The 24,450-nt window shown below is 33.6% G+C and overlaps 1 protein-coding gene across 16 annotated transcripts in view; it reads right to left on the reverse strand.

Moving 5' to 3' along the window:
• The window catches only part of LOC117331818 (protein polybromo-1-like), a 57,971-nt gene that overhangs the window by 17,043 nt on the left and 16,478 nt on the right, over positions 1-24,450 (reverse strand). For 5 of the 16 annotated variants that reach the window (XM_033890719.1, XM_033890727.1, XM_033890726.1 and 2 more), the window contains exons 14-38: positions 21,495-21,545; positions 18,042-18,212; positions 17,752-17,883; positions 16,336-16,511; positions 15,335-15,367; positions 13,690-13,816; positions 12,264-12,431; positions 11,723-11,860; positions 11,516-11,604; positions 11,242-11,284; positions 10,964-11,050; positions 10,408-10,620; positions 10,113-10,192; positions 9,496-9,634; positions 8,935-9,036; positions 8,586-8,660; positions 8,167-8,313; positions 7,721-7,805; positions 7,348-7,423; positions 6,467-6,639; positions 6,236-6,333; positions 5,855-5,926; positions 3,489-3,584; positions 1,820-1,963; positions 279-320 (exon numbers count right to left, since the gene is read on the reverse strand). In XM_033890719.1, coding sequence (XP_033746610.1) covers positions 279-320; positions 1,820-1,963; positions 3,489-3,584; positions 5,855-5,926; positions 6,236-6,333; positions 6,467-6,639; positions 7,348-7,423; positions 7,721-7,805; positions 8,167-8,313; positions 8,586-8,660; positions 8,935-9,036; positions 9,496-9,634; positions 10,113-10,192; positions 10,408-10,620; positions 10,964-11,050; positions 11,242-11,284; positions 11,516-11,604; positions 11,723-11,860; positions 12,264-12,431; positions 13,690-13,816; positions 15,335-15,367; positions 16,336-16,511; positions 17,752-17,883; positions 18,042-18,212; positions 21,495-21,545 — 2,757 coding nt within the window. The remainder of the gene's footprint in view (positions 1-278; positions 321-1,819; positions 1,964-3,488; positions 3,585-5,854; positions 5,927-6,235; positions 6,334-6,466; positions 6,640-7,347; positions 7,424-7,720; positions 7,806-8,166; positions 8,314-8,585; positions 8,661-8,934; positions 9,037-9,495; positions 9,635-10,112; positions 10,193-10,407; positions 10,621-10,963; positions 11,051-11,241; positions 11,285-11,515; positions 11,605-11,722; positions 11,861-12,263; positions 12,432-13,689; positions 13,817-15,334; positions 15,368-16,335; positions 16,512-17,751; positions 17,884-18,041; positions 18,213-21,494; positions 21,546-24,450) is intronic. The other 11 variants (XM_033890734.1, XM_033890728.1, XM_033890732.1 and 8 more) reach the window with 5 other exon arrangements.

Below are 24,450 nucleotides of genomic sequence, written 5' to 3' on the forward strand. Positions count from 1 at the left end.
ATGGCTGCTGTCTGCTTATCATCACTGAAATATGTAAAATATCCTGGCCATATATATTTACCAATCCAATAAAATATTTTTGTTATATTATGCAAAATGATAATTAATTCATGATCATTTTTCTTGTATCAGACATTACCATAGCAACAAGATGCCAAAGCCTCCTGGAAAAAAATTCTTTACATCAAAGATTGATGAAAAATCCTCTAGCAGTGTACAACTCCTTGAAGATTTTTCATTTTATTTTTTACATACATGCCTATCTAAACAACATCTACCTTTTTCGGGGGGCATTTTTCTTTACCATGGTCATCCTCGGTCTAAAATAAAAGTGCAGAAAAACAAGTACTACGAATGTCACACAACATCTATAAAGCAGAAAGTTACCAGTGTCAAGTGTTATATGGAGGTTGTTACTGTTGCTATGGAAATAGACTCAAGATAAATCATCAGGATTACTTGTAATTCTATCATTTTCATCAAAAAATCTAAGTATACATTAACATACGAAGGTGGTGAAGGCCAAATGTTCTTGCTGATGTTATGATCTCACAAATTTACAAAGATAAATAGCCTTTGGTGAACAAATTACAGGATTTATAATGTGTTTTGCATTTGTGAAAGATTTCTTGTTTGTTTATGACTGCAATAGATGAAAATATTTCCAATTTGAAGAATCAAGAAAATTTCCTGTTAAAATGTTTTTATCAGAATACTTCACCCATTCCCTGATTTAAAAGTACATATAGTTTTCTATCAATACCCACACTATTGAAAGAACTTAATCTGTTTTGCAATATTTTAAGGATATTAAGAAGCCTGAAAGTAATACCATTATTACCAGAAATGGTTACTGATGTCCGTTATTGAAAGAGAACTTTTTAATCTTCATCGTTTTCACACAGCAAACTGATTCACATTACACATTTAGTATTGTATTGTCTATATGAAGTACCTTCATCGAAATGTTTTAATGAACATTGAACAATCAAAGAAATTTGATGACAGATATTGCGAAAAAAATACTGCATGTATAATAAATCTAAACAATAGAGATAACTTGTGTACTGTTAATTACAGTTCTATATCTAATATAAAAGTATACAAAATAAAATCCCAGTCCCGAACCATACCAGAGGACAGCTGGCAGTACAAAATAACATGAGTGGTGGACTGAAGAATTATTTTATAACATTGAGACTTGATCATATTAAAATATTGTTGATTTTAACAGCCTCCCCAATACCAAATGAACACATTACATAAGTCAGAATACAATCATCATTGTACATTGTCAAAAAAGAAAGAAACAAGGGCAAAGGTTCAGTTTTAAAAATTATATCTACTAATACAATGAAATTGAAACTTTTGTGTAGGGCTGGTGTCCTTTGGTATGTTGTGTACAGAAATGTATGTGTATAGATCAGGACGTTACATACATGTGTGCAGATCACAATGTTAAATACATGTATGTCCATCAAAGCACTAAATATATGATTACAGACCTCAACATCTTTAACCATACAGTGTAACACACATACAGTTAATCATGGAGGCAGACAAAGCTTTCAGAGTTGAGCAGATTTTTGACTTGAAAGGCAGAATAAAAGACAATATTAATTCATAAATATTGACCTTATTTATTCTCTTTCCCTTTATTTTCCTTCAAAGCAAGTATACATAAGTCTACCTCCATACTATAACAGTGTAATACTATAAAAGACTGACACAACAGGCTACCCAACTAGTTTGAATTCTAATACATATTCCCGTACAGATCAAACTGTCACCCTGATCCTCCACCCCTGGCTCCACTTACCTTTTTTGGAGGTTTTTCCGGGACAGGTGTGACCTCCATGGACACATTTAATGTGTCATCAGCAGCCTCTGTGTCTCCATCCTGGGAGTCGTCGCCATCCAAGTAGGGCACATCCACAACCTTCAACAGCAAGGGCGATGGCTCCTGAAAAATTGGTCAATACCAACTGGTTATGCTCAAGCTGCAGGAAGCAAAGCAACATGTAGGGGATTACAGTTAAGGCACAGATTCTCAGTACACTATGTATGCAGGATGTAACGTCAGCCAGTCATAGAAGGCAAGCAGTAATAGTAGAGGATCAGATAATGGTCTACAGAGAATGTCTGTGAGGAGCCAAAGCAATTAAAGACAAATGTCTGCAATCTAGTACTTTCATCAACATTCAACATATGTTTTAAAGTTTGTATTTAGCCTGTGATAAAAATAAGCTGGTATAAAGATTGATCAAATGGTTATCTGCCACTGATTTTCAAAACCAAGAACTAGGTACAACTTAGCAATTGCCATTACTGATAGAAATTTGAATATATTTGCAACATAAAAATATGAAAGATCACCGTTTTTGATTAAATTCATTTGAGAGTTTTGACTATCAATGGTAATAACACAAAACATAAACTCCTTGAGTATTTTCCTATAACAAAACTTTTATCCAAATCAAATTAACACCATATTACTTACAAGTTTCAAATAGTTACAGATTGAAACATGCATGAAATACAAGGGGGCAAAAATATCTTATAGTATCAAGGAATCCCTATTCTGATCATACAGAGTTCTTAATCATTAAATGTTTATCCCCTAAATAAACACCTTTTATTGAAGTAGTATATAGTTTCTCATAGTAACATCGTGCATAATAGCCAACTGTTGTGACATTTGAAATGCTGCTTGTAACATGTCTTCAAAACGTTACATACAAGGAAGCCAAAAGCATATGATAAAGACAGTCCCTGTGTTAATGCATATAGGGGGATTACAGATATAGGAGCAGCCTGTATGTTAGATAGGCTTTATAATGATGTGGCGGTTATTGATATTGACCATTTGTGCTTTTGGTAGACAAAATGATTATGCTGTCTAAAATATACAATACATAGGGCATTGTGTCAAAAAGACAATACAGTTACATCAGATGAATAATAGGACATATTGGATGGACAACATACATCAATAAGGGGGTGGGGGCTTAATGCACGGACACGTGACAACAATGATGCTATGTTATAACAAAGAGGACAATACTGCCTTATTACCGTAACAATATAGAGGTACTACTTCATACAAATTATAAAAGGTGTCATAGCCGTACAGAGTACAACAGGATGGCCAGTGTTAAAAATCCAGTTTTTGTAGCAATGCCATGTAGAGTTATTACAGGAGAAGCCAACGTGTTATCAATATAATAACAGATGCCATATTAAACAGAAATATACAGTAGGACATTTCCTTACATGGACAATACAGCAGGATTTTTGCATTAGATTGACAATACAATGGGACGCAGTGTTAGATATTAGCAGGTCAATGGAGCCATGTTAAGACCCTTAAGGATAAGTATACATTTGGCAAGTTAGCTGAATGATAGAGAGAGATTATCATTCTGACAGGGCCGACAGCACTATGATGACAGTTATAGCGGTGTTAATGCTGTGAAGTAGATGATAACCTGATGATGAAGGTGTTGTCGTGGGGTGGGGTGGAGGTGATGATGAGGTAGGACATAATGAACGTTGTTGTTGTTGTTTTGTAGAGGTGAAGCGACCTGTAAACAGTTAACAGAACCATACAAACCAGAAGTTTACCTTACACTGACCTGCTTGTTTCAAATACAAAATATCACAACAGGTCAGTACACTGAACTGACCAGTACAGAGATTCAACTCCATATAACAACTGGTTAGTACCACACTGAACTGACCAGTACAGAGATTCAACTCCATATAACAACTGGTTAGTACCACACTGAACTGACCAGTACAGAGATTCAACTCCATATAACAACTGGTTAGTACCACACCGAACTGACCAGTACAGAGATTCAACTCCATATAACAACTGGTTAGTACCACACTGAACTGACAGCTATAGATGTTTACTTAAAATTTAACACAAGTGGTTGATACAACTGACCAGTAAAGAGCTTCAACAATGCACGTTCAGCCTGCCCGCTGTGTCAGTACTCAGCAGAGTAAATTTTTGAGAAGAAAAACTGTATTCCCCCCCCCTCCCCCCCCAAAATTTTTTTTCCCTCTTAATCAAGTAATAGCAAGCAAGCACAATATATGTTGTAAACCTGTTTATGTTGCATTGCAAAATAATGAAGTGCAGATTTCATCAAATCTCTAATTCCCCAAAATCACCTTAATTTTTTAACCCCAAGATATCATAACTTCTTTTCAGCAAGTTGGAATGCAACTATCTGAATGAAACTATCTGAACTTTTTTTTTTGCACCGGTGTGTCCAAAATAGTCAGTAAATTAGATGTCAATAATATCCCAGCAGCACTTGGCTAGCATCCCTACATTTCAGAGTACATTGATCATTAAATCTTGATGATACTGAATGAATGATTGGTTCATTGAAATGCTCACTGTGTGTTATAATTATAGATCAATTTTGGTTACAAGTGGACCTGTACTTTTTGGGTGAATGATCTAAATGTGAAAGTAATAGCAGAGTTTCACTTTCACAACTTTACATTGCTTTCAAGACAAATATTACCCCATACCCTGGATGGTATCTATTTTACTCTGAAAAATGTTCGTTCAAGTAAAGGTCATTATAAAACTAAATTTCTTTAGTACCAATACATACAACAAACATATCAGCTGAAATGAAGTAAAAACACTTAATCACCATGATTAATTGTCAACCTGACAACACCAAACTACAGATAAAGAGAAACAACTGATTGTTGATGTAGAAATGACCATGGTATATAAAATATCATTATCTCTGTGTAAACACACACTACTTCAGTGTGGTTATCAACCTCCAGACACACTACATCAATGTTGTAAAACAGGCTTAAAACACTACATCAATTACAATTCATGTTACAATAGCATTTCTCTGTATTCAACAGTTCAAGGGAGACAATTCATCTGACCTTTGGGCCCAGTAACAAATTGGATGTGCCCTACAATGAAGGATGAGTTCAGAATTTTTGTACATTTATAATATGATATGTATTAATTAAAATAATCTACACCAACAGTTACCACACATACAATATATTTTAAGATATAAATCAGAGAAATGAAATAGAACAGTTTAAAAAATAAGTATAAAGCAAGAAATGTCTGAAATACTTTCTCTGGGAATCAGTCATTTGTTTTGGAATTCAATTCAGAATTGATATATCAAATTCCTAAAAAACTGAGAAAAATATACATAGTTTTTTTGGAGATCCAAGGGTTTCAACCTTGATTTATCTACAAATCTTCTCTAAATCCTTGTAAAAATCACAAAACTTAATGTTCTGCATATGTCATGACAGCTGATGAGTAATGAGCTTAATAACTAAATGCCTTGATTAAGATGTAGCTCCTCTGGAGTTTTCAATGAGCATGTATCATCTAAGTGATTGTTTTGTTTTTGATGTCAAATTGCTAATCGTGAACCTTTGATATTGCCATGACAATATTCCAATTATTCAGAGAAGGAATCTATATCACGAGCAGGCCTCATGGATTTAGAGTTTTGGAACAATTCCTGGTGTGGAAATCTTTTGTACAGCAATATTGCAGTGATTAATAGATGTCACAGCATGTTATTTTTTTTTGCTTTGCTAGGATTAAGTGTAAGAAAATCTGATGGCAAAAGTTTCCACAACACAGGAATTTTGGTTTAAATATCATGATGTTACTAACAAAAGTTTAACAGACAAATCTTGCTTGCAGTGAAATCTATATTTTTAATAATGTGAACTCTCAAACATGGACTAAATTATTTAAATACATGCACTATGTCTACTCTCACAAACATCAGTCTATACTAACAATCAGGTATACACAATGAGTGCTACCCACCTTTTGAGGAGTAATGGGCTTCCTGAAGAAGTACAGCTCATCATCGGTAACTTTTGGAGATAATACATATTTCTGTCGAAAAATATGATCACATGATTACTTATTTACGGTTACAAGTATTATTAATGATTTATTATACATTCAATATGAGGGACATTTTTTTTATCAAACCATGTGAAGCTATGTAACAGCTGATTTTAATCAGATTGAATTCAGGCATAGTAGTGAGAAAAAGAAAAGCTATGAACCATTACACAAAACTGACTAAATCCATCAATTAAAAAATGATCCATGGCTTGTCATTCTTAAGAACTGTTCTGTATCTACGCAATTGTTTATATCTATCTTTAAATTACAACTTCACAAATAGTCACATCATACCTTAAGACCTTTCCCCAGCTTCTTAACCATCTTCTCCAACTCGAAGTATTTTGATTCACAAAGATACACATCTTCTTCTGGTGTTTCTGTGACACGATCTACGAACAAATAGAAACCATATACAAATGTATTTTTTGAATATAACAAGTAATCTGTCTTAATCTAATTTTCAACCTGCCAAATTTTTTTTTCCTATAATCCATTCAACTGAAAAATACACATATTACTTACTGGTTAGGTAGTCTTTTATATGAAGTATAGAACATTTGCCAGCAACTCGATCTATACTGATGGTGTCCTCAATACCACAGGCGAACACCTCATTTTTGTAAAACAGACGGGTTGGTGAGTGTTCTATGTCTGATGGATAGATATACCATGGTCCATTCAAGTACGTTTCGCCACTGTTAAGTAAACATATAATTATGTATCTACAGGTTTAAACCTCTACAGTTTTTTTAAGGTGAAGGTTTTGTTTTAATTCAAAATTCAAACTATACAGCCTGTATACAATTAATAGTGGATTTATTTTAAAGGGGCATTCTTTAGTTTGAATAAAATTTAGGTCATCAAAATTAAACTTACTGGAAAAATGTTATTTTTCCAAGTAGTAAAAGTTATATTCTTTACATTAGTACGGAAGTTTTGCTCAAGATAATATCTGAAGTATTACTAATTGTCGCAAAGACATACGGTATTTATATACAATACGCCCTTTTCCTGTACATTTCGATGTTAATTGCATTACATGTAGGCACAAACACTCATATAATCATCGTTCGGACATAGATTTTATCAATATAAATTGTGTATATTTCTTATGTCCGGACGAAGAAATGCCCCTTTAAGCACTAACTTTCCAGGGGTATTTCTCAAACTGCCCTACTTTCAGTTACCACAATTAATACATTTACTGTCTCACAATCAGCCTAATATCTATACAATTATGTCAGACAACTTTAAAGTCTATCACAAACTGAAAATAAATCTATCAAAATCTCCTGAACTTACAGCTGTGTAAAAGAATTATTGCTTTTCCAACCAAGATGTTTTATATTAAGTTTTCTCCAAACAATACTATTGGAGACAAAACTTTTGTCAATAATACATACCTCCTGTTGACCCATATCTTGTCAATCCTGCAGAGTAGTTGTTTTTCTCTATCTGACTTTATATACACTCCATCACCTAGGAGTAAAGAGAACATGTTTTACCATATTGTCTTGTGTTGAGCTTTTAATTTATCAGATACAACTATATCACAGAGTGGTTTAACTATATTAAATCATACAAACAATAGTTTTAAATACAGCAAAGTAAATCGGGTAAATCGGTGTAACATGAATGGATGTACCAGAGAATATCAAGAAAGACAACACCACAAGATTGAGTGTCTACAATAACCACATAATCTACAGCAGAACTTTCAAACACTAGACATAATGCTTATGGTATGTTAAATCTGAGGATGTTGTATAACTGTACCTAGTTTTAGAGTGCCCGCTGCAGTGTTGAGTTGATCGTAGTATACACACCCTTCCTCTCCATTAGGGATCTCTATTTGTACATCCTGTTTACAGAAAACACAATCAAGTTAATGAAGTAAGCAGCTGTCACCGATTTACCAGCTTAAGTCGTTTTTATTCAACACTGGAATCAATCTCCTTGTCGAATTATGGAACAAAAACTGACCCCTGGAGAAGTAAATTTTCATAACTATGCTGCAAATTTGGGCCCACAGTCACACTCCAACACATTAACTTACAAAATCTAACATGATAGTTGAGCTTTATAATGAACATTTTGTCTTTGCGTATTACAATGTAAGTATTAAAACCAATTTTCTGAGGAGGTAGTTGTAACAATTGTACAAAAAGCATAATTATGACAATACAATAAAAGGCTTGTTAAGAATTTATAACAACACTTACCCGCCTCTTTTTGTCTAGTATGCTATTGTCACCATCATCAATGATATCCTTCTCCTTGTCTGCAAACACAGAGGACACACGGACCGGCACCAGTGGGATGTCACGTGGGACAACACTCACATGCTCGTTCTTGGTAGACTGCCAGATCTATAACAAACAACGACACTTTAATGTCTTAATAAACAACTTAGAAAAGGTTTACAGAACCTTTCCTACACAACAAACACTTCACACCACTCTATATGGATAATTTCACATTAAAATAGTTTCAGTACAATTTTAAAATTACTACTTTTTTATGAAAATATTATTTCAAATGCTACAATGCTATAATTGACCTGATGGAAATAAATCAAATAAGTGACTTTCAGGGTCATTTGATTTAAAATTTATGTCAAACACAGACGTCAAATACAAACCTTGATTTTCTTGAAGCACTTATGTTTAGCAACATATCTGTTTTCACACACATACACATCATGATCGGCTATACCCTGAAAGGTTAGAGGAATGACGATTCACCAATGTAACTCTCCTTAACATATTTATGATCATTTACAATACTAACTATTAATACAAAATAATTCCAAATCAGAATTTAACTTGATCCGCCACTGTGTATGAGAATATATAAACTGACAGAGCTAACTTCATCAATAAAACATGGAACTATTAGTCAACATCTCTAATGTGAAGTGCTCTACAAAAATAATTGATACACTTGATTACGATACCTTTCAGATTATAAGATTCATGTTAACAACTTACCTCGGGTCTGTACTTGAAGTAATCCTTGACAAACATGATGAAACACTTTCCTAGGACTTGTGTGATGGGGATACTGGTGTACGAATCACTTTTCAACACTTCCTGTGAAAAACATAGCCAGACTTCTTATAGTTTACTGTATTTGTTTAATAACAGTTTCTATACTGTGCGATTGTCTTCCAGATTTCAAATCTGAGAATATTTTCTCAGCCATTTTCAAACTCTTGATACATCACTGATGTAGATCTCTTAGATAATTGAAACATTTTTGAAAATCATCTAAAGCCCACACATTTGGAGAAACTACCGTCAGAATCTATACCTTGTAAAATACATCTAGGCTATTACCAGCATCATGACAATAAAATCTTCAATTCAACAGGTCAGTATCGTTATGGTAATACAGATATATTCATCTATCCATATAACACTGACTGATAATTTGAGATACAGTCTACTGGTTCTCATAAATATTCATATTATAAAGAGTCAATGGAAATTTTTGAAAATCAATAACATATTCTCCCAAGTCAGTTTGAAAACAACTCCGGCTTTACTCACCTTTTCCAGGAACTTGCGAGTAGCAAGGTGGAAAGTCTCATTTGGTCTGTAAAACCAGTTACCATGTAACATTTGTGTGTCTGTCTGGTCCACAAACAACTTCTCTATACACATGATGTGGGGTTCCTGGCCCTTCTCCCTGTCAATTATAGGTAATTTTCAACTGTTAGTGTACTGATGACTGACAGAACAAACTGTTCCTCAACGTTCTGATTGTAATTTTATATTTCAACAGTCTGCTGTGCCTTAAATCCTTAAAACAATCATTTCATGGTAGTCTGCTGGGGTTCCATACGGTAAATATTTAAAACATTTTAAAAAATTAATAAAGTATCAATTCTATATTGCATAAAGTCTACATTTAAATCAGTAAGGTATGTTTAGATGTGTCCAATATTCCTTTAGCTTGAATTTGATTGTGGACTCTTAGACTTATATCAGTATATTTACTGCTAAATCAAGATATTTTTCAAAATCGTTTCTCTCTTTTATAATTTCAATGATTTTGATATATAAAGGTCTTAAGAGTGATAAAGATTTCAATATAGCAAGGTTATCTATATTCTATAAATGGGATAGGAAGTGAAATAGTGCCAATATTATAAATATGTACCCACCGTGGTTCTATGTAGACAAAGTCTCCTACATGGAAAGTCTCCTCTTTATACCTAAAGCTGTCCAGACCACCTTCACTCGGCTGGAAATAGACCCAAAATTTTATATGACATGAGGAATCTACATAACATATCAAAATTGTCCATATTATAATTGAGGAGAAGGTTTTGAAGGCTTTGGAAGGCAGCTGTTTTCCCTTTTAAGTCTTTGGAGTTTAAAAACACTGTTCTTTATTTTCACCTTTCTCTAAACATAATGCAAAAGTTGAGGTTTGTGGCCAGAACAGAAACAGCTTACTGTGTTGTACTCTTCTGCCTCCTGCCGGGCACGCTTTTCCTCCATGCTTTGTTGCTCCATTGGTAACTTCTCAATCTTTTCTGCATCCAGAGAGGCCTGTAGGTGGCGCTCTGTGTAGCTGAGGGCGGGAGTGAGCAGTATCTCACCATTACGGCATGTCTCATCCCTTGTTTTGATGAAGTACAAGTGCATCTCTACAGCATCTTCGTACAGCTGCAATGACAAAAACGCAATAAAATATTCAACAACTGTAAAAAATAATGACTGAACAATTTCTGTCCGAATAACAAACAAAAATTTGATACAATTAATTTTAATGAAATGTTTAGAACAGCTACATGTAGCTAATTAAAAACCTTAAGATCAACAATATTCAATACATTATTTTGACACTAGATCAAATCATACCCGGATGTCTGACCCCTAGGAAGAACAAAGCGTATAAAAACATGTGCCTAGCCCATTCAATGAACAGGTACACAAATAAGGATTTCTACAAAGAGAACTGATAAGCACATCCACAGTACAGGTTTTACTGTATTTGGCCCTGTCATACCTGAGAGTCAGTCCTGCTTAGTCGTCGAGCTCTTTCAAACACTTCAAACATATCTTCCTGGAACTTGTCAAAACGTCTGTATCTACCCTGTAACAGAAATACAACTATTTAACAAGTATTCAATGGATAAATCATTTCAAAAACTTTTCTGTAAATATATGTCTGTCTTCTTCCAATTATCTTTCAAATCGGGATTTACCTTACCTTATAAGTTAATTTTCCCTATTAGACTAATCTTACCTTGTCTAAATTTCTTTTTCCTATTAGACTAATCTTACCTTGTCTAAATTTCTTTTAATTTGGTCAAATGACAGAGGTTTTCTGAAAAAGAAAGTATATGTTGTATTCACTGCAGTAAAGACTTTCTGTACAATAAATGACAAGATTTTCAATTACAGTTTTAAAATAAAAACAAATACAAATTTCAATATTGAAATCAGTCCTTAAAATACCATATCAGAATTTCAAAATTAATTAAAAAATAGAAAACAATAAAGATACATTGTCAGAATAAAAGAATTATTAAAAGCCATAGAATAATGTCAAACTTACTCCTTTTGTTTGGAAGTTTCTAGATCTTCATCTGGGTCACGTTCAGGAAGTTCAGCGAAAGAATCACTGTAACAACGCCCTTCCTCATCCTATTGTAAAACAAATTTCATAATCAGCTAGCTTATATTTCTAAAGACATTCAATGGTATAGCAGAAAAAGAACTATCCATTACATACAGCTGTAATGCGTAAATTTTGAAGACTTACCTGGAAATTGTAAGTAGATATAAACAGACTAGTCATCATCTCCTGGACAGCGGCCCGCACGTCAGGAATATCATTGACCCCGTCATTGCTCATCTCCAACTTCTTCTCCAGACAAACTCTCTGTAGTGTCAGGGCGTCCTGAAGGTCAAAGGTCACAATGTTACAACTCTTCTTTTGGAAATGTTTACAAATAATCAACAGAAGTCTTATACATTCCTGCATCTAGCAAAAACTTTCATATAATAAAAGTCATATAATTGGGCATTACGTTGTTCTATTAGGTAAACAGTAGCATTAGTCTGTACAAGCACATCATAATATAGGAAATTATTACAATATTAATAGGGTTCCTGCTCCTATCATTGGAAACCCATAAACCAGATTTCAGCAAGATTAGCATACTTAGCGTTACAGTACCCAGATGTTTGGCACTTGTACAAACATTACCTACCTCCAAACTGTTAGGGGAGGTAACAGTCTTTAGACTTGTATCTACATTACTATACCCCCCAACTGTTAGGAGAGATAACAGACTATATACCTTGTAGATTAGAGAGTCTGGCTCATTATATTTGCAGGCATTGTCAAACATCTGAACAAAGTCAGCCACCATGTCTTCTACAGATTCATACTGGGAGGCTGTCAGCTTCTGTTGGATCCTCTGCATGTCGACAGGCTTCTTAATCACCTCATAGTAGTCTGGGTACTCCTGGGTAAAAGTAGCCATGATATGAAGTAGAACTCTTGGAATTAAGTTTACGCTTGTAATTATTGTAGTCAAAATTCATCCCTGAATACACCAAACAATGCCTCTTATGAATACCTTTGCTCTAATTCCTAATCAGATGCATGACGAACTTCATCATAAAATATTATGGTCGTTTATCGTAAAATCTGTAGTTTTGTCTAATTTTTAAACTAGGGATGAAAATAATGATAACAATATATTGTGTGGTGTTCATGTTAGTGTTGGGAATCGGTTGAATTTTTGTGATCGATCATCACTTGTGTGTAACCAATCGATGATCGATTAAAATCGATTAATTTTCAAATGTATTTTTTGTATTCATGTCTCAATATTTTGTGAAATGCTTTCAACAACAATTTCAGTAACTAATAAACTGTTATACCTACATGTATACTATCTTTATACCTACATGTATACTATCTTCCTGTGTGTTTATTTGTTTATTACACAGATAAAAATGAGCCAAAATTGTTTTTTTTTAACAATTTTATTCAACACATAAAAAAACACAGATTGTTTATTGGAGTATTTAGCTAATTGGAATTTTTTGCACGGGCTGTAAAATGCTTTAATCCATCCGTTATCGAAAGTCTAATATGCTTTGAAAACGAAAGTAGAACTGTGACTTACCATTGAAGGAATACGACTTTCTGCACATTTTACAAATAGTTTTCGTCATATTTAAAGTATCAGTACTTAACGGACCTTCTGCTTCTTGTTTTCATTAAAAACCAAAATGTTTCCATAAAAAAGACCCTGTGCGTTTACCGGGAAGAAAGATCGTATACGTTAACGTTGCTCCCATAGCTAGTCGCTTATGTTCTCACAAACGAAATCTTAGTCAATGGTACGTTTGCATTCCCCCTATTATTACTACACTGTACCAGTTAATGTGACGCTTGATTTTGTATGATACAAGCATAGCCATTTCCCGCAAGCGACTGTGTTGTAGACAAGCTGAATTTGCGTATGTTTATCTGAAATCCGGCTAATATATTTTCATAAAACCCGATATAGGGCACTTCCAACGAAACTCGATTACAGATTTCTTACTCGATTAATTGATCAAACGTCTCAAACAAGTGATACTCGACGAACTCGATTAATCGGAACACCACTAGTTCATGTTGACAAACGATACAATTTTTCACCATAATTTTAAGTCAAAACATGTTAAAGACCAAACACTGTAAGGGTGCAGTGAATCATCACTACTTACGGTTTTAAGGGGAAGTTTGAGGAAGGGTGTGGCGAGAGCACGTCCTCGAGCATCCTGGTAGTTATGGATAGTGTTGTAGATATCCTGGAGTTTAGTAGGAAGTGGGGTCACTTTCTTATCCTTCATCCTGTTGGTGAAAATACTGGTAAAATACTATACCCCTAATGCAGTCATGCCTTCTACTGATTATATGTAACATAAAAACAAGCACAGCTATGGAGATTAATTTATCATAATTGTTAATCTGAATATTATAACCTTATTTATTTTTATTTGACTGATACTTTAGCTTTAACAGCTGCATAGGATATTTTCTATTTCCATAATTCTACTGAGCATTTAGTATTACAAGAAAATAAAGTCTTTGAATAAAAGAAGCGATTATTTTGTGGCAATCAACCAAAGGAATTCAAAATACATCTTAATCAAATCAATGACATCAAATATCTAGTATGAAAATTCAGTAATTTAACAGTATTTAAAATATTTACGATTAATAACATTTTAAAAAGAACATCAATGATATTTATGAATATAATTAAAAACAATAAGAGCAAAGATTTCCCAATGTCAGTTAACATGTGCACTCCATTTCATTAACACTATGTAATAAAGGTAATGTATTGGCTTCGTGAATTTTCTAGTGACAAGTTAAAATAAGGTATTAGATGTACACTTTTGTATTTTTCTGACATAATTAGAAAATCTTTTAAAACCCATTTGCTCAAAGCCTTCAAAGATCTTAAGTTGTGATAACAAAAAAGAATGCATCTCAAGGACTTGCTTTTTGTGCATGCATGCAAGAACGCAAAATAGCATAAAAGAATATTCCCAATAGGGAAAAAAGGTATGTAGCTGCCAGATAAGAGTATGTATATGCTATCTATAGACTATATAAAGTTATTGATTAGAATGATGATTGGAAGACTTTGAACAAATATCAGTAGTTCACATTTTATAGACACAACAACAAATACAACAACAACTGAAGCATGTCTAACCAATGTCCTAAAGAACATTGGTCAGACTTGCTTTTATCCTATAGTATGCCATATCCAATGGACAAAGTGAGGGAGTGAGGAAATGAGTGTCAGAGGATAAAAGGATACTTGTTGGAGGGTATACGGCTGTGAGTGGGGCCCTAACAGTGGTGTCAAACACTTAAACAATTAACACACAACATTCTAGCCTAATCTCTACCATCACCATCATCAGGCTTTCATTGCCTTTGTCTATTTGTGTGCATGTACAGGTATCAGGGTTCTCCATACCAATGAGTACAGATTTTCATTATTAATGTTTATAGAAAACAATCTATTTATGTGGAGCCCTGCTCCGTCATGGGAATTTTCTGTGTAGTAAGTCTTAACAAGATTTGAGAAGAATTCAAATTAAATGTTGAAGAGCAAGATATTTTCTAAAACAGTGTTCAAATGTCAAGAAAGTAGGCATAAATATTGCATGTGAAATGAAGGAGGAATGAAAACTTCATAGACTACAATAACACAACATAGAGTAGGGCTGCGTATCATCCTGATTTCTGCTGCTCTCGTAACATTTACTAGAGCCGTTCTCTCGTAACTTCTACTAGAGCCATTGTCTCATAACTTCTACTAGAGATATATACCAACAAAGCACTGCTTACCTTGTCGACTTTTCACACACATTTGTCTTCACACTACATAATAGTGATAACAAATGTGATTACTTGAGAATTACTGACTACAGAAGGGGTGAAAATGTTCTGTTCTGTTGTACATCACAACAATATGTTAATGTGTATATGTGAATCTAGTAACACAACATCTACTCTATCATCTAGGCTATTTTAAGACCCATTATCTTAATGTATTTTATTATACATATATATATTTTTTTTTAATTACTTGTTTCTTTGACATGACTCTATATCACTGTAACTTTTTATTTTGTCAGGGAAGAATCAGAAGTTTTTGAGTAAAACAAACAGAATATCATGCTGAACATGTTTAAAAATATATTAATAGATCATTCTGTCTTCAATTACTATTTTTGATAAAAACATAACCTGACATTATTTTTTGTTCTGAATATAACCTGACATTATTTTTTGTTCTGAATATAACCTGACATTATTTTTTGTTCTGAATATAACCTGACATGTTGTCCCTTTGTCCATGTAAAGGAAGAACACATTACTTACCTGTATAGCCAGACACCAAGAAAAGATTAAGACAAATAAGATTAATACCAACATTTACAAATCAATCACATGGTTTAACAGACAGATCAATATAATTCAAATGTCCCAAAATGCAAAAATCAAGCAAGAAAAGCAATCAGATGGAAAAATACATACTTAAGATCACACCTCAGGAAACTGTTTTCAGGTTAAAGTCTTTTTTTCTATTATTGAAATTCATCCGGTGTCATATTTTTTTCTCTCTAAATTCCTTCACCTCTACATACAAATTAAGTTGTAATCAAATCATGTTAATTATGTGTGATCATAAGCTGACAAGATTTCCAGTCTGGCCGATTTGGTTGGAATGCAGTTAATATTGCTGTTAATGATTTTCTATGGCTAGAGGAGCGGCTGTGATATCCCTACACTACTGAACCTTATACAGCCTTTACAAGACTCACTGTCGGTACATCTGCACGTACTTCCTGCTGAGAGCCTTCCGGGCTTCCATTGTCTGTAGCATGTTCCTCCACTTGTTCTTGACTAACTTCTCCAGTGTGTTAGCGTCCTTGTACACCTGAGATTCCTCCTCGTTATAGTGACGGGCATTGTTAAACATCAACTCAAAGTCTACAATCAGCTCATTCTCACTGTAGTACTGTGGAAACAGAATCAATATACACTGTTAGCTTTAACACATAGATCTACAGAAATTAACCAAGCTAAAATTATAACCATATGTACTTTTCCAAAATTACTGCAAGATACATATCACCAATATTCTCATATCCATGCTACATAATATTAATATATTTGTACCTTGGCCTTTTCTGAGTTCAATTAAGCCTTAATTAAAATTGTTGATATAAAAATCGGCTTAATTGAAAACAACAACATCACAGAATCAAAACATTCAGAAGAATTATCCTTAAATATCTACTACCAAGAGTAAACATTCAATACTACCATATAATATGAAATTAGATTCAGGTTATTATCTGATAAAATTTGATGAATTGGAAGCGACAAATTCTGAAAATATTTTTACTGCCATTCAGCAAATCATTTTTGTCCTCCATAGTTGCTTCAGAAACGTAAAAAAAAAAACCATGAAATAATCATGATTACTTTTTATCTGGGTATCAAAACAAAAAACAATATAGATATTTAATAAAACAATACTCTTAGTGTTCGCTCCAATTGTAAAGATACATCCTGGTGTTCCCCCTGATTGTAATGATACATCCTGGTGTTGCCCCTGAGTGTACAGATACATCCTGGTGTTCCCCCTGATTGTATATACATCCTGGTGTTCCCCCTGATTCAGTGGTGTTCCCCCCTGATTGTATAGATACATCCTGGTGTTCCCCTTGATTGTATAGATACATCCTGGTGTTCCCCCCTGATTGTATAGATACATCCTGGTGTTCCCCCCTGATTGTATATATACATCCTGGTGTTCCCCCTGATTGTATATATACATCCTGGTGTTCCCCCTGATTGTATAGATACATCCTGGTGTTCCCCTTGATTGTATAGATACATCCTGGTGTTCCCCCCTGATTGTATAGATACATCCTGGTGTTCCCCCCTTATTGTATAGATACATCCTGGTGTTTCCCCCTGATTGTATAGATACATCCTGGTGTTCCCCCCTGATTGTATAGATACATCCTGGTGTTCCCCCTGATTGTATAGAACTGGTGTTCCCCCCTGATTGTATATATACATCCTGGTGTTCCCCCCTGATTGTATAGAACTGGTGTTCCCCCTTATTGTATAGATACATCCTGGTGTTCCCCCTTATTGTATAGATACATCCTGGTGTTCACTCCCCATATCATTTTTAGTACTAACTTGAACACTAAGAATATGTATAATGGTATCAGAATACCTACCTTCTCGCCCTTGATTTTAGCCTCAATAGTGACCATGTCTATAGGCTGAAGTATGACCTGATAGTAATCCGGATAATCACGTTTTGATGGCAGCTCCATGAAGATCATCCTCAAAGGTCGGCCATCAGTATCCTGTACACATAGATCAGTTAAGTCAAACCACTCATGACAACATTCATGGAAGTAAATTCTACAGTCATTTGAGTTAATTAATGGTGGTATATCATGTTCACAGATAAAAGAGACAAGACAGCAGTGTCCTTTTGTATTGATGTTCATCCATTACTTACTGAATAGTCATGTACTGTTTTATAGATAGTCCAAAGTCTGCGCCTCATCATATCCTCAGGTGTGGCCCGCTTAGCACGCTTTTTGTCACTGTCGGGAGCTCCAGATCCACTTCGGCGGTGTCTTGACTTGTGGCTATCATCATCCATGGAGTCAAGGCTATGACCAGACTTCTACAATTGGACATACGGTAAAATTATAAGTATCAATCTGGTTCACTGAACAAAACAGCAAAGGTATCTTATTGTTGAGTCATGATCAAAGGTATAATTTTGGGACGAGTTTGGAATATTTAATAAATCTTTTATATTGTATGATATCATAATATATACCATCCACTTCCTTCAAAACTCTGAAATTCTACCATAACATGTACAACCTTAAACTATCAATGTGAGGATAACAAATCAATTACAGATAAATTGTTTGGTGAGTAGCATATGACAATTGTAAGTGTGTTTGAAATGCATCTGCCAAATGCCCCAGAAACAGATTTTAGACTTCTGCCTGAGAAACAGATTTTAGTCATCAGAATGTTTAGAAAGTTATGGAACTTGCTCTCAAAGTAGGTAATATCTATCTAAAAAAAAAGCATTTCAAACAAAATCTTACTTGCCCTCGCTCACAAGTGCATTTTTTCTTTTTCTTTTTTACATTAATTCAATTAATTTTAAAGAATATCTTCCAATGTCTATCTTAGTGCTTTCTCCTGATCCGAATGACACGTTTGGGGATGACTGATGAATTAATACTCTACAGGTATTTTTATGGAAGGCTTAATTCACGTGGTTCATCACTGAAGCAGGCCTAAACCATTTTAAAATACATGTACTTTGGAAATATGTTGTTTGCAGTGCCAAATCAAAATGATTGTCCCTATTTCTAAAATTGAAATTTATTCTTTTATCTTTTTTATATACCAAAACAAATATATAGGGAAGTGTATCACTTGTGTACATCTTGTATACACAGATTTGATGCCAAAGACAGGGAGGATGGAGAAAGTATCAGACATGGGACCTATTCTTTTCATTTGGTGTGGGCCTGGGGACCTTCACTTGAAAATTATTGTATTATTATAATTAAATTTTTGATCATTTTGTAAATATTGAGAACACATGACCGATTTCAGAAATATTTTCCCCTTCATTCCAGGATATCATTATGACTCAATATCATTCCAGAATATCATTAAGACTCAATATCATTCCAGAATATCATTATGACTCAATATCATTCCAGAATATCATTAAGACTCAATATCATTCCAGAATATCATTAAGACTCAATATCATTCTAGAATATCATTATGACTCAATATCATTCCAGAATATCATTAAGACTCAATATCATTCTAGAATATCATTAAAACTCAATATCATTCTAGAATATCATTAAGACTCAATATATAATGTACTTCAAACATGACGCATATTTATTATGACTTCATATCGTAACTTATCAAAATCCAATCTGAATTGATAACATGTCTGAAACTACATCACCAGCACTGAAGGTACATTATCAAACTTAAAGACAATGTATCATGTATTCAACGCATGAAATATAAGTATGTCGTGAAAACTATCACTGAGAAAATGCCTGGCATTAAGTCTGGTTACAGAATTATCACATTAGCAACAATGGCATTTCTATTATGCACACTGACCATGATTGTCCAGAACATTTTATGTATGTCTACAAAATAATACATTCACCAGTGCTTTTTTACATGTGGAAGCTAACAAAAGTCACTTACAAATGACATAGTTAAGTATGAGGTAGAATACACTTAAAATCATAATGTTTCCTCACCACTTCCTTGATTTTGTTTGTATCGTACATAAACTATCTTACATAAACTATCTTCTATATATATATCTAACAGTTTACAGTATCATTCCCTGACAAAGACCTCATGGTTGAAAAACCTTGAAATACATTTTTTAAACCACTCAAATTTCTCACTTATATTATTGATAGTATTTTCATATACATTTGTATGTTATATTATAAATGTCTATACAATATGGGAATATACTTTTTAATCAAGGCCACAACACTATCGTACATAATACAATGGTGCCTTTATAAAAGTATGAGAAATTTAGCCGAAGTGCAGTTATGATCTAGACAGCTGGGAGATATCCACACTACGTGGCTTAGATACAAGCCCAGGTCAATGTGATGACACACCCTTAGATCATGGATATGACCAGCAGTAATGTACTACATGAGGATATAGGTACAGCCTTACAGTAGTTAGGGTCAGAAATCATTTAAAATGACTATCACACCAGTTTTTCTTAATATCATGATATACCACCTAAATCTGAGATATGACCTTACGTCAATATCAAATCATAACTTTGGTTCATGGGCATATTTGTATATATGATGCGTCTATAACTGAAACATAGTTATGATCTTTACAAGACATTGCACACAAACAGTACCATACCACCCATAAAAAAACTTGAATGCATACTATATCTTAAGCTTGTTCAATATTTCAAAATAATGAGATTCAACAGATGCTTATTGTTAATTTCATAAAAATTTATCCAATTAAGAATGTCAAAACTAAACTATAAGTTAACTAATAATATATTAAATACATCAAACTTATTCTTGGACAATAAATTATCTATAGTTTTGAGGATAATTTCTAATATTTACAATCACTATGGGTTTTTTGTGATTAAATCACCTAGTACATGTATATATATCTAAACCAGCACATGTAACACGAACTACAAACCTACTAAATTGATTACATAGATATAAATAAAACACTAAAAGGTATATGATGTAGTTTTCCACATGATTATTGACAAAACACTACATCTCTGTATCAGTGAGCTTTGGTCTATACAAAGTTTCCCCTTTCAATTTGAGTTTATACAAATGTATTGAGTTTATACAAATGAATGGAGTTTATACAAATGTATATCAAGTAGAAATTGTCAGTTTCATTAAGCCAATACTCTGTATACGGTTTCTCTTTTACATAGTCATTTGATCCAAGTCTTCTCTATCCGACGTCGATCATTTTATTGCATGCACACAGCACCACAACTTGACAGAAAGCACCACATATTTTCTGAATACTTTACAAATGTAAAACATAACACATAGAGTGCTGATGTGAAGTATATAACACGTATGAACAGTCAAATAATCTGTGCCTTTACAGAAAGCAAAATGTGGGTAGCCAAATTCATACCAATACCCTGTACCTGAAAAACCTGTCTTCTTTTTTTAGAATCCTAAGAAATGAATATAGAGCTTTTAAATCCCAGACCACCTATTCCTATGCAATTAAATATGTCATTATTATCACCATTCACTCACATGCAAGTGCACTGGACCCACTCAAACTTTTTTCAGCTGTATAAAAGGATGTGTGAGGTAAGGGCTGAAATCAATAACATCATCAGTACACATGTACTCACCACACTGGAGGGGAAATCAGATTGAGAAGAAAGTTCCTCCATGAAAACGTCCTGTTGTGCAACCATAGAATGTATAGACATGTTAACTAAGGGCTTATATACTAGTAATATCACACAGAAGGAACTGTTATGGGATTTATAGATAGTATCAGCTCTGCAGGAAAACTGAAGTTAAATCATGTCTGATTTGTAAACTAGACAATTGTCTTCAGAATAGACATTATCGATAACTTGTTACATTATTTCATTGATGAGAAATTAAAACTGGTTTTAATGTTACTATTACATCCAATAACTTCATTAAAAACTTGAGTTGTTTCAAAAGGAGGTAGTTTGACACTTTAGCATAAAACAAGCATCATGATCACGTTAAAATACTACACAATAAAACTGAATAAAATTGTAAGGAAACAAGACTCAGGATTAAGCCAAAGTTTGATACCAAATACATATTACATTCTCTGACAACAAGCTATTAGAATGACAACAACGAGAGGAAGCCTTGCTGGTTAGAACATACAGAAGGGACGGAACAACAGCAGCACAAACAACTAGAGGTTTATCATAAACGCTGGTCACTGATATAACTTGTACGTATATACAGGTACATTACCATGAAATGTCCCAAGTACTGGTACAAGGTCAAATTTTATTTCTATTTTGTCAGATTTATCTACCTATCATTCATGCAAACTTTTTTTAAAAATCATTTGTATCAGTATCTGCAAGGAACCTTAACATCCCCTTCCAAAAAAAACTGATGTTCAAATTTTAATCAATGCTATCAATATCAGTTAAGATAAGGTACGTACATAACTGGTTAAATAGAGGTGGGACTTCAGTAAAAACAACTATGAGTGTTAAGGTTATAAGTAATGCTCCCCAGTCTGTATGAAGTATTTAAAGTCATTTACATCTGATAAAAAAAAAAGAAAAAAAAAGAAGAAGAAAAAAAAAGACGCAAATAGAAAAATTGGCTCAGATCAATGAGATTGATCAAATAGGATAATTAGTAATTTCTTCAGGTTAATTAATATACTTGTTGCAGTCTTCCAGATAACACATTCTTGTATGTAATTTATCTTTTCCTTGTTGTTGGGGACTATTATAGATTCCTTTGTGATATCTGTACGCATTGTACTCTAGCTATTCTGTTACCATAGAGACTAGGACACAAAGACATGCCTGTTAGTCACAACATCTATTGTAGATCATAACATTTTCATTCTCTTAAAACTTTTTAATTTAAATTTCACTCATCTGTAAATACCTACAACTGAGTAAACTGTAGTTTCTAAAATACTATATCTGCAGCAGATTCATTAAATCAACTAGTTTTAGAAACTGGAATTATCTACAGATTTTTCCTCATGCAAAATTTCCAAATATAAATATATTGAATATGGTGGAATAAACTCATTGTTTGAATTCATATGCGATATATATATCATAAACATTTATATAAATAAGATATATGCCATGCTTTGTTTCCCATTCCCTTATCAAGGTATTGTACTGACACTTTCAATAATGCAAATTCAAATTAACATTGATTCAAAGGACTACTGCCTTGTTACTAAACAGACATACAGGTTAGGACGGGTACATTTCCACAACTCATACAATGTTCACACAAGATCACAAAGTCTTCCAACTGATGGACTTGGTCATCTATACATAGTAATTTCTAACAATTCTGAGATATCATAATGTACAAAACTATTAAAGCCACCTGTGCATAAAAATTTCATACTAACAGAATATCAAATACTTAACTCAGGATAAATAAATCTACAGTCTGCGACACATACACAATGGCAGTAGGCTAGTCTTAGAGATATCGGCGCATGTACTTGGCATATAACGTTTTTCGTTTTTTCGTTTCTATTTCATATGGTTTGTCACAGCTCCAAATTGTTATTATGTATCTTAATTTCTGTCTCCATTATTTAACAAACATCTTTCTATTGTATGTCTGTATAAACAACTGGTTTCATTACAAGTTTAGATACCATTTTTATCCAACAGAAAAAAACCCCATTGAAATCCATTTTTACAGATGTGTTTAACTGTTCTCTACTAACATGCAAAATAAATCAGCTATGTTCACAGAACACACAAACACGTTCATTATTACAACATTTTGGCAGAATTGGTCAAGGAGATTACACATACAACAGTCTGTATACTGGTATCATGCAAAGTCCAACAACCCCATTATCATGACGACCATCCCAGTTGAGCCTAGTTTCTGTTGAAACTCAACTGAATATGTTAGTAATAGACTGTTAACAACCTATAACACCTAGAGACTAAATACTACATGTTTACCAGTAATAAGCCCATGCATACTCATAACACCTCTCATATCAATCACAATTTCGACAAATGGCATTTTTGTAAAGTAATAAATAAACCCTCCAATTTCACCCACACAACCCATGTTATAACTCAGAGATCATATTCTGACACACTGGTTTACTGCAGGACAAGTGCAGTAATATTGCCCCACTCCATAAGCTTATCATTTTTATTTGAGAAATGTAGGCGAGTTAAAGAATGATGTGTACATACACAAAACTTTATTGATATTCATTATTCAAGTATCTGTTGTATGAAAAGTGATGAACTCTTCTGTGATAAACAGTATACTGTTACTGTTTTTCAGTGAATTTTTTCAATGTGGTTAGATTCCAATCTGATTTGTTACATGCTTGAACATCAGACGCCCCACTCCCCACACAGATACTTATTTCCTTATGCTGGTGTTCTTCACTATATGTTCTTTAATCTGACATCTACCCCCATACAGACTTAATCTGACATCTACCCCCATACAGATTTAATCAGACATCTACCCCCATACAGACTTAATCTGACATCTACCCCCATACAGATTTAATCTGACATCTACCCCCATACAGACTTAATCTGACATCTACCCCCATACAGACTT

This window comes from Pecten maximus, chromosome 7 (assembly GCF_902652985.1).
Source record: "Pecten maximus chromosome 7, xPecMax1.1, whole genome shotgun sequence".
In the NCBI taxonomy this organism is placed as follows: Eukaryota; Metazoa; Mollusca; class Bivalvia; order Pectinida; family Pectinidae; genus Pecten; species Pecten maximus.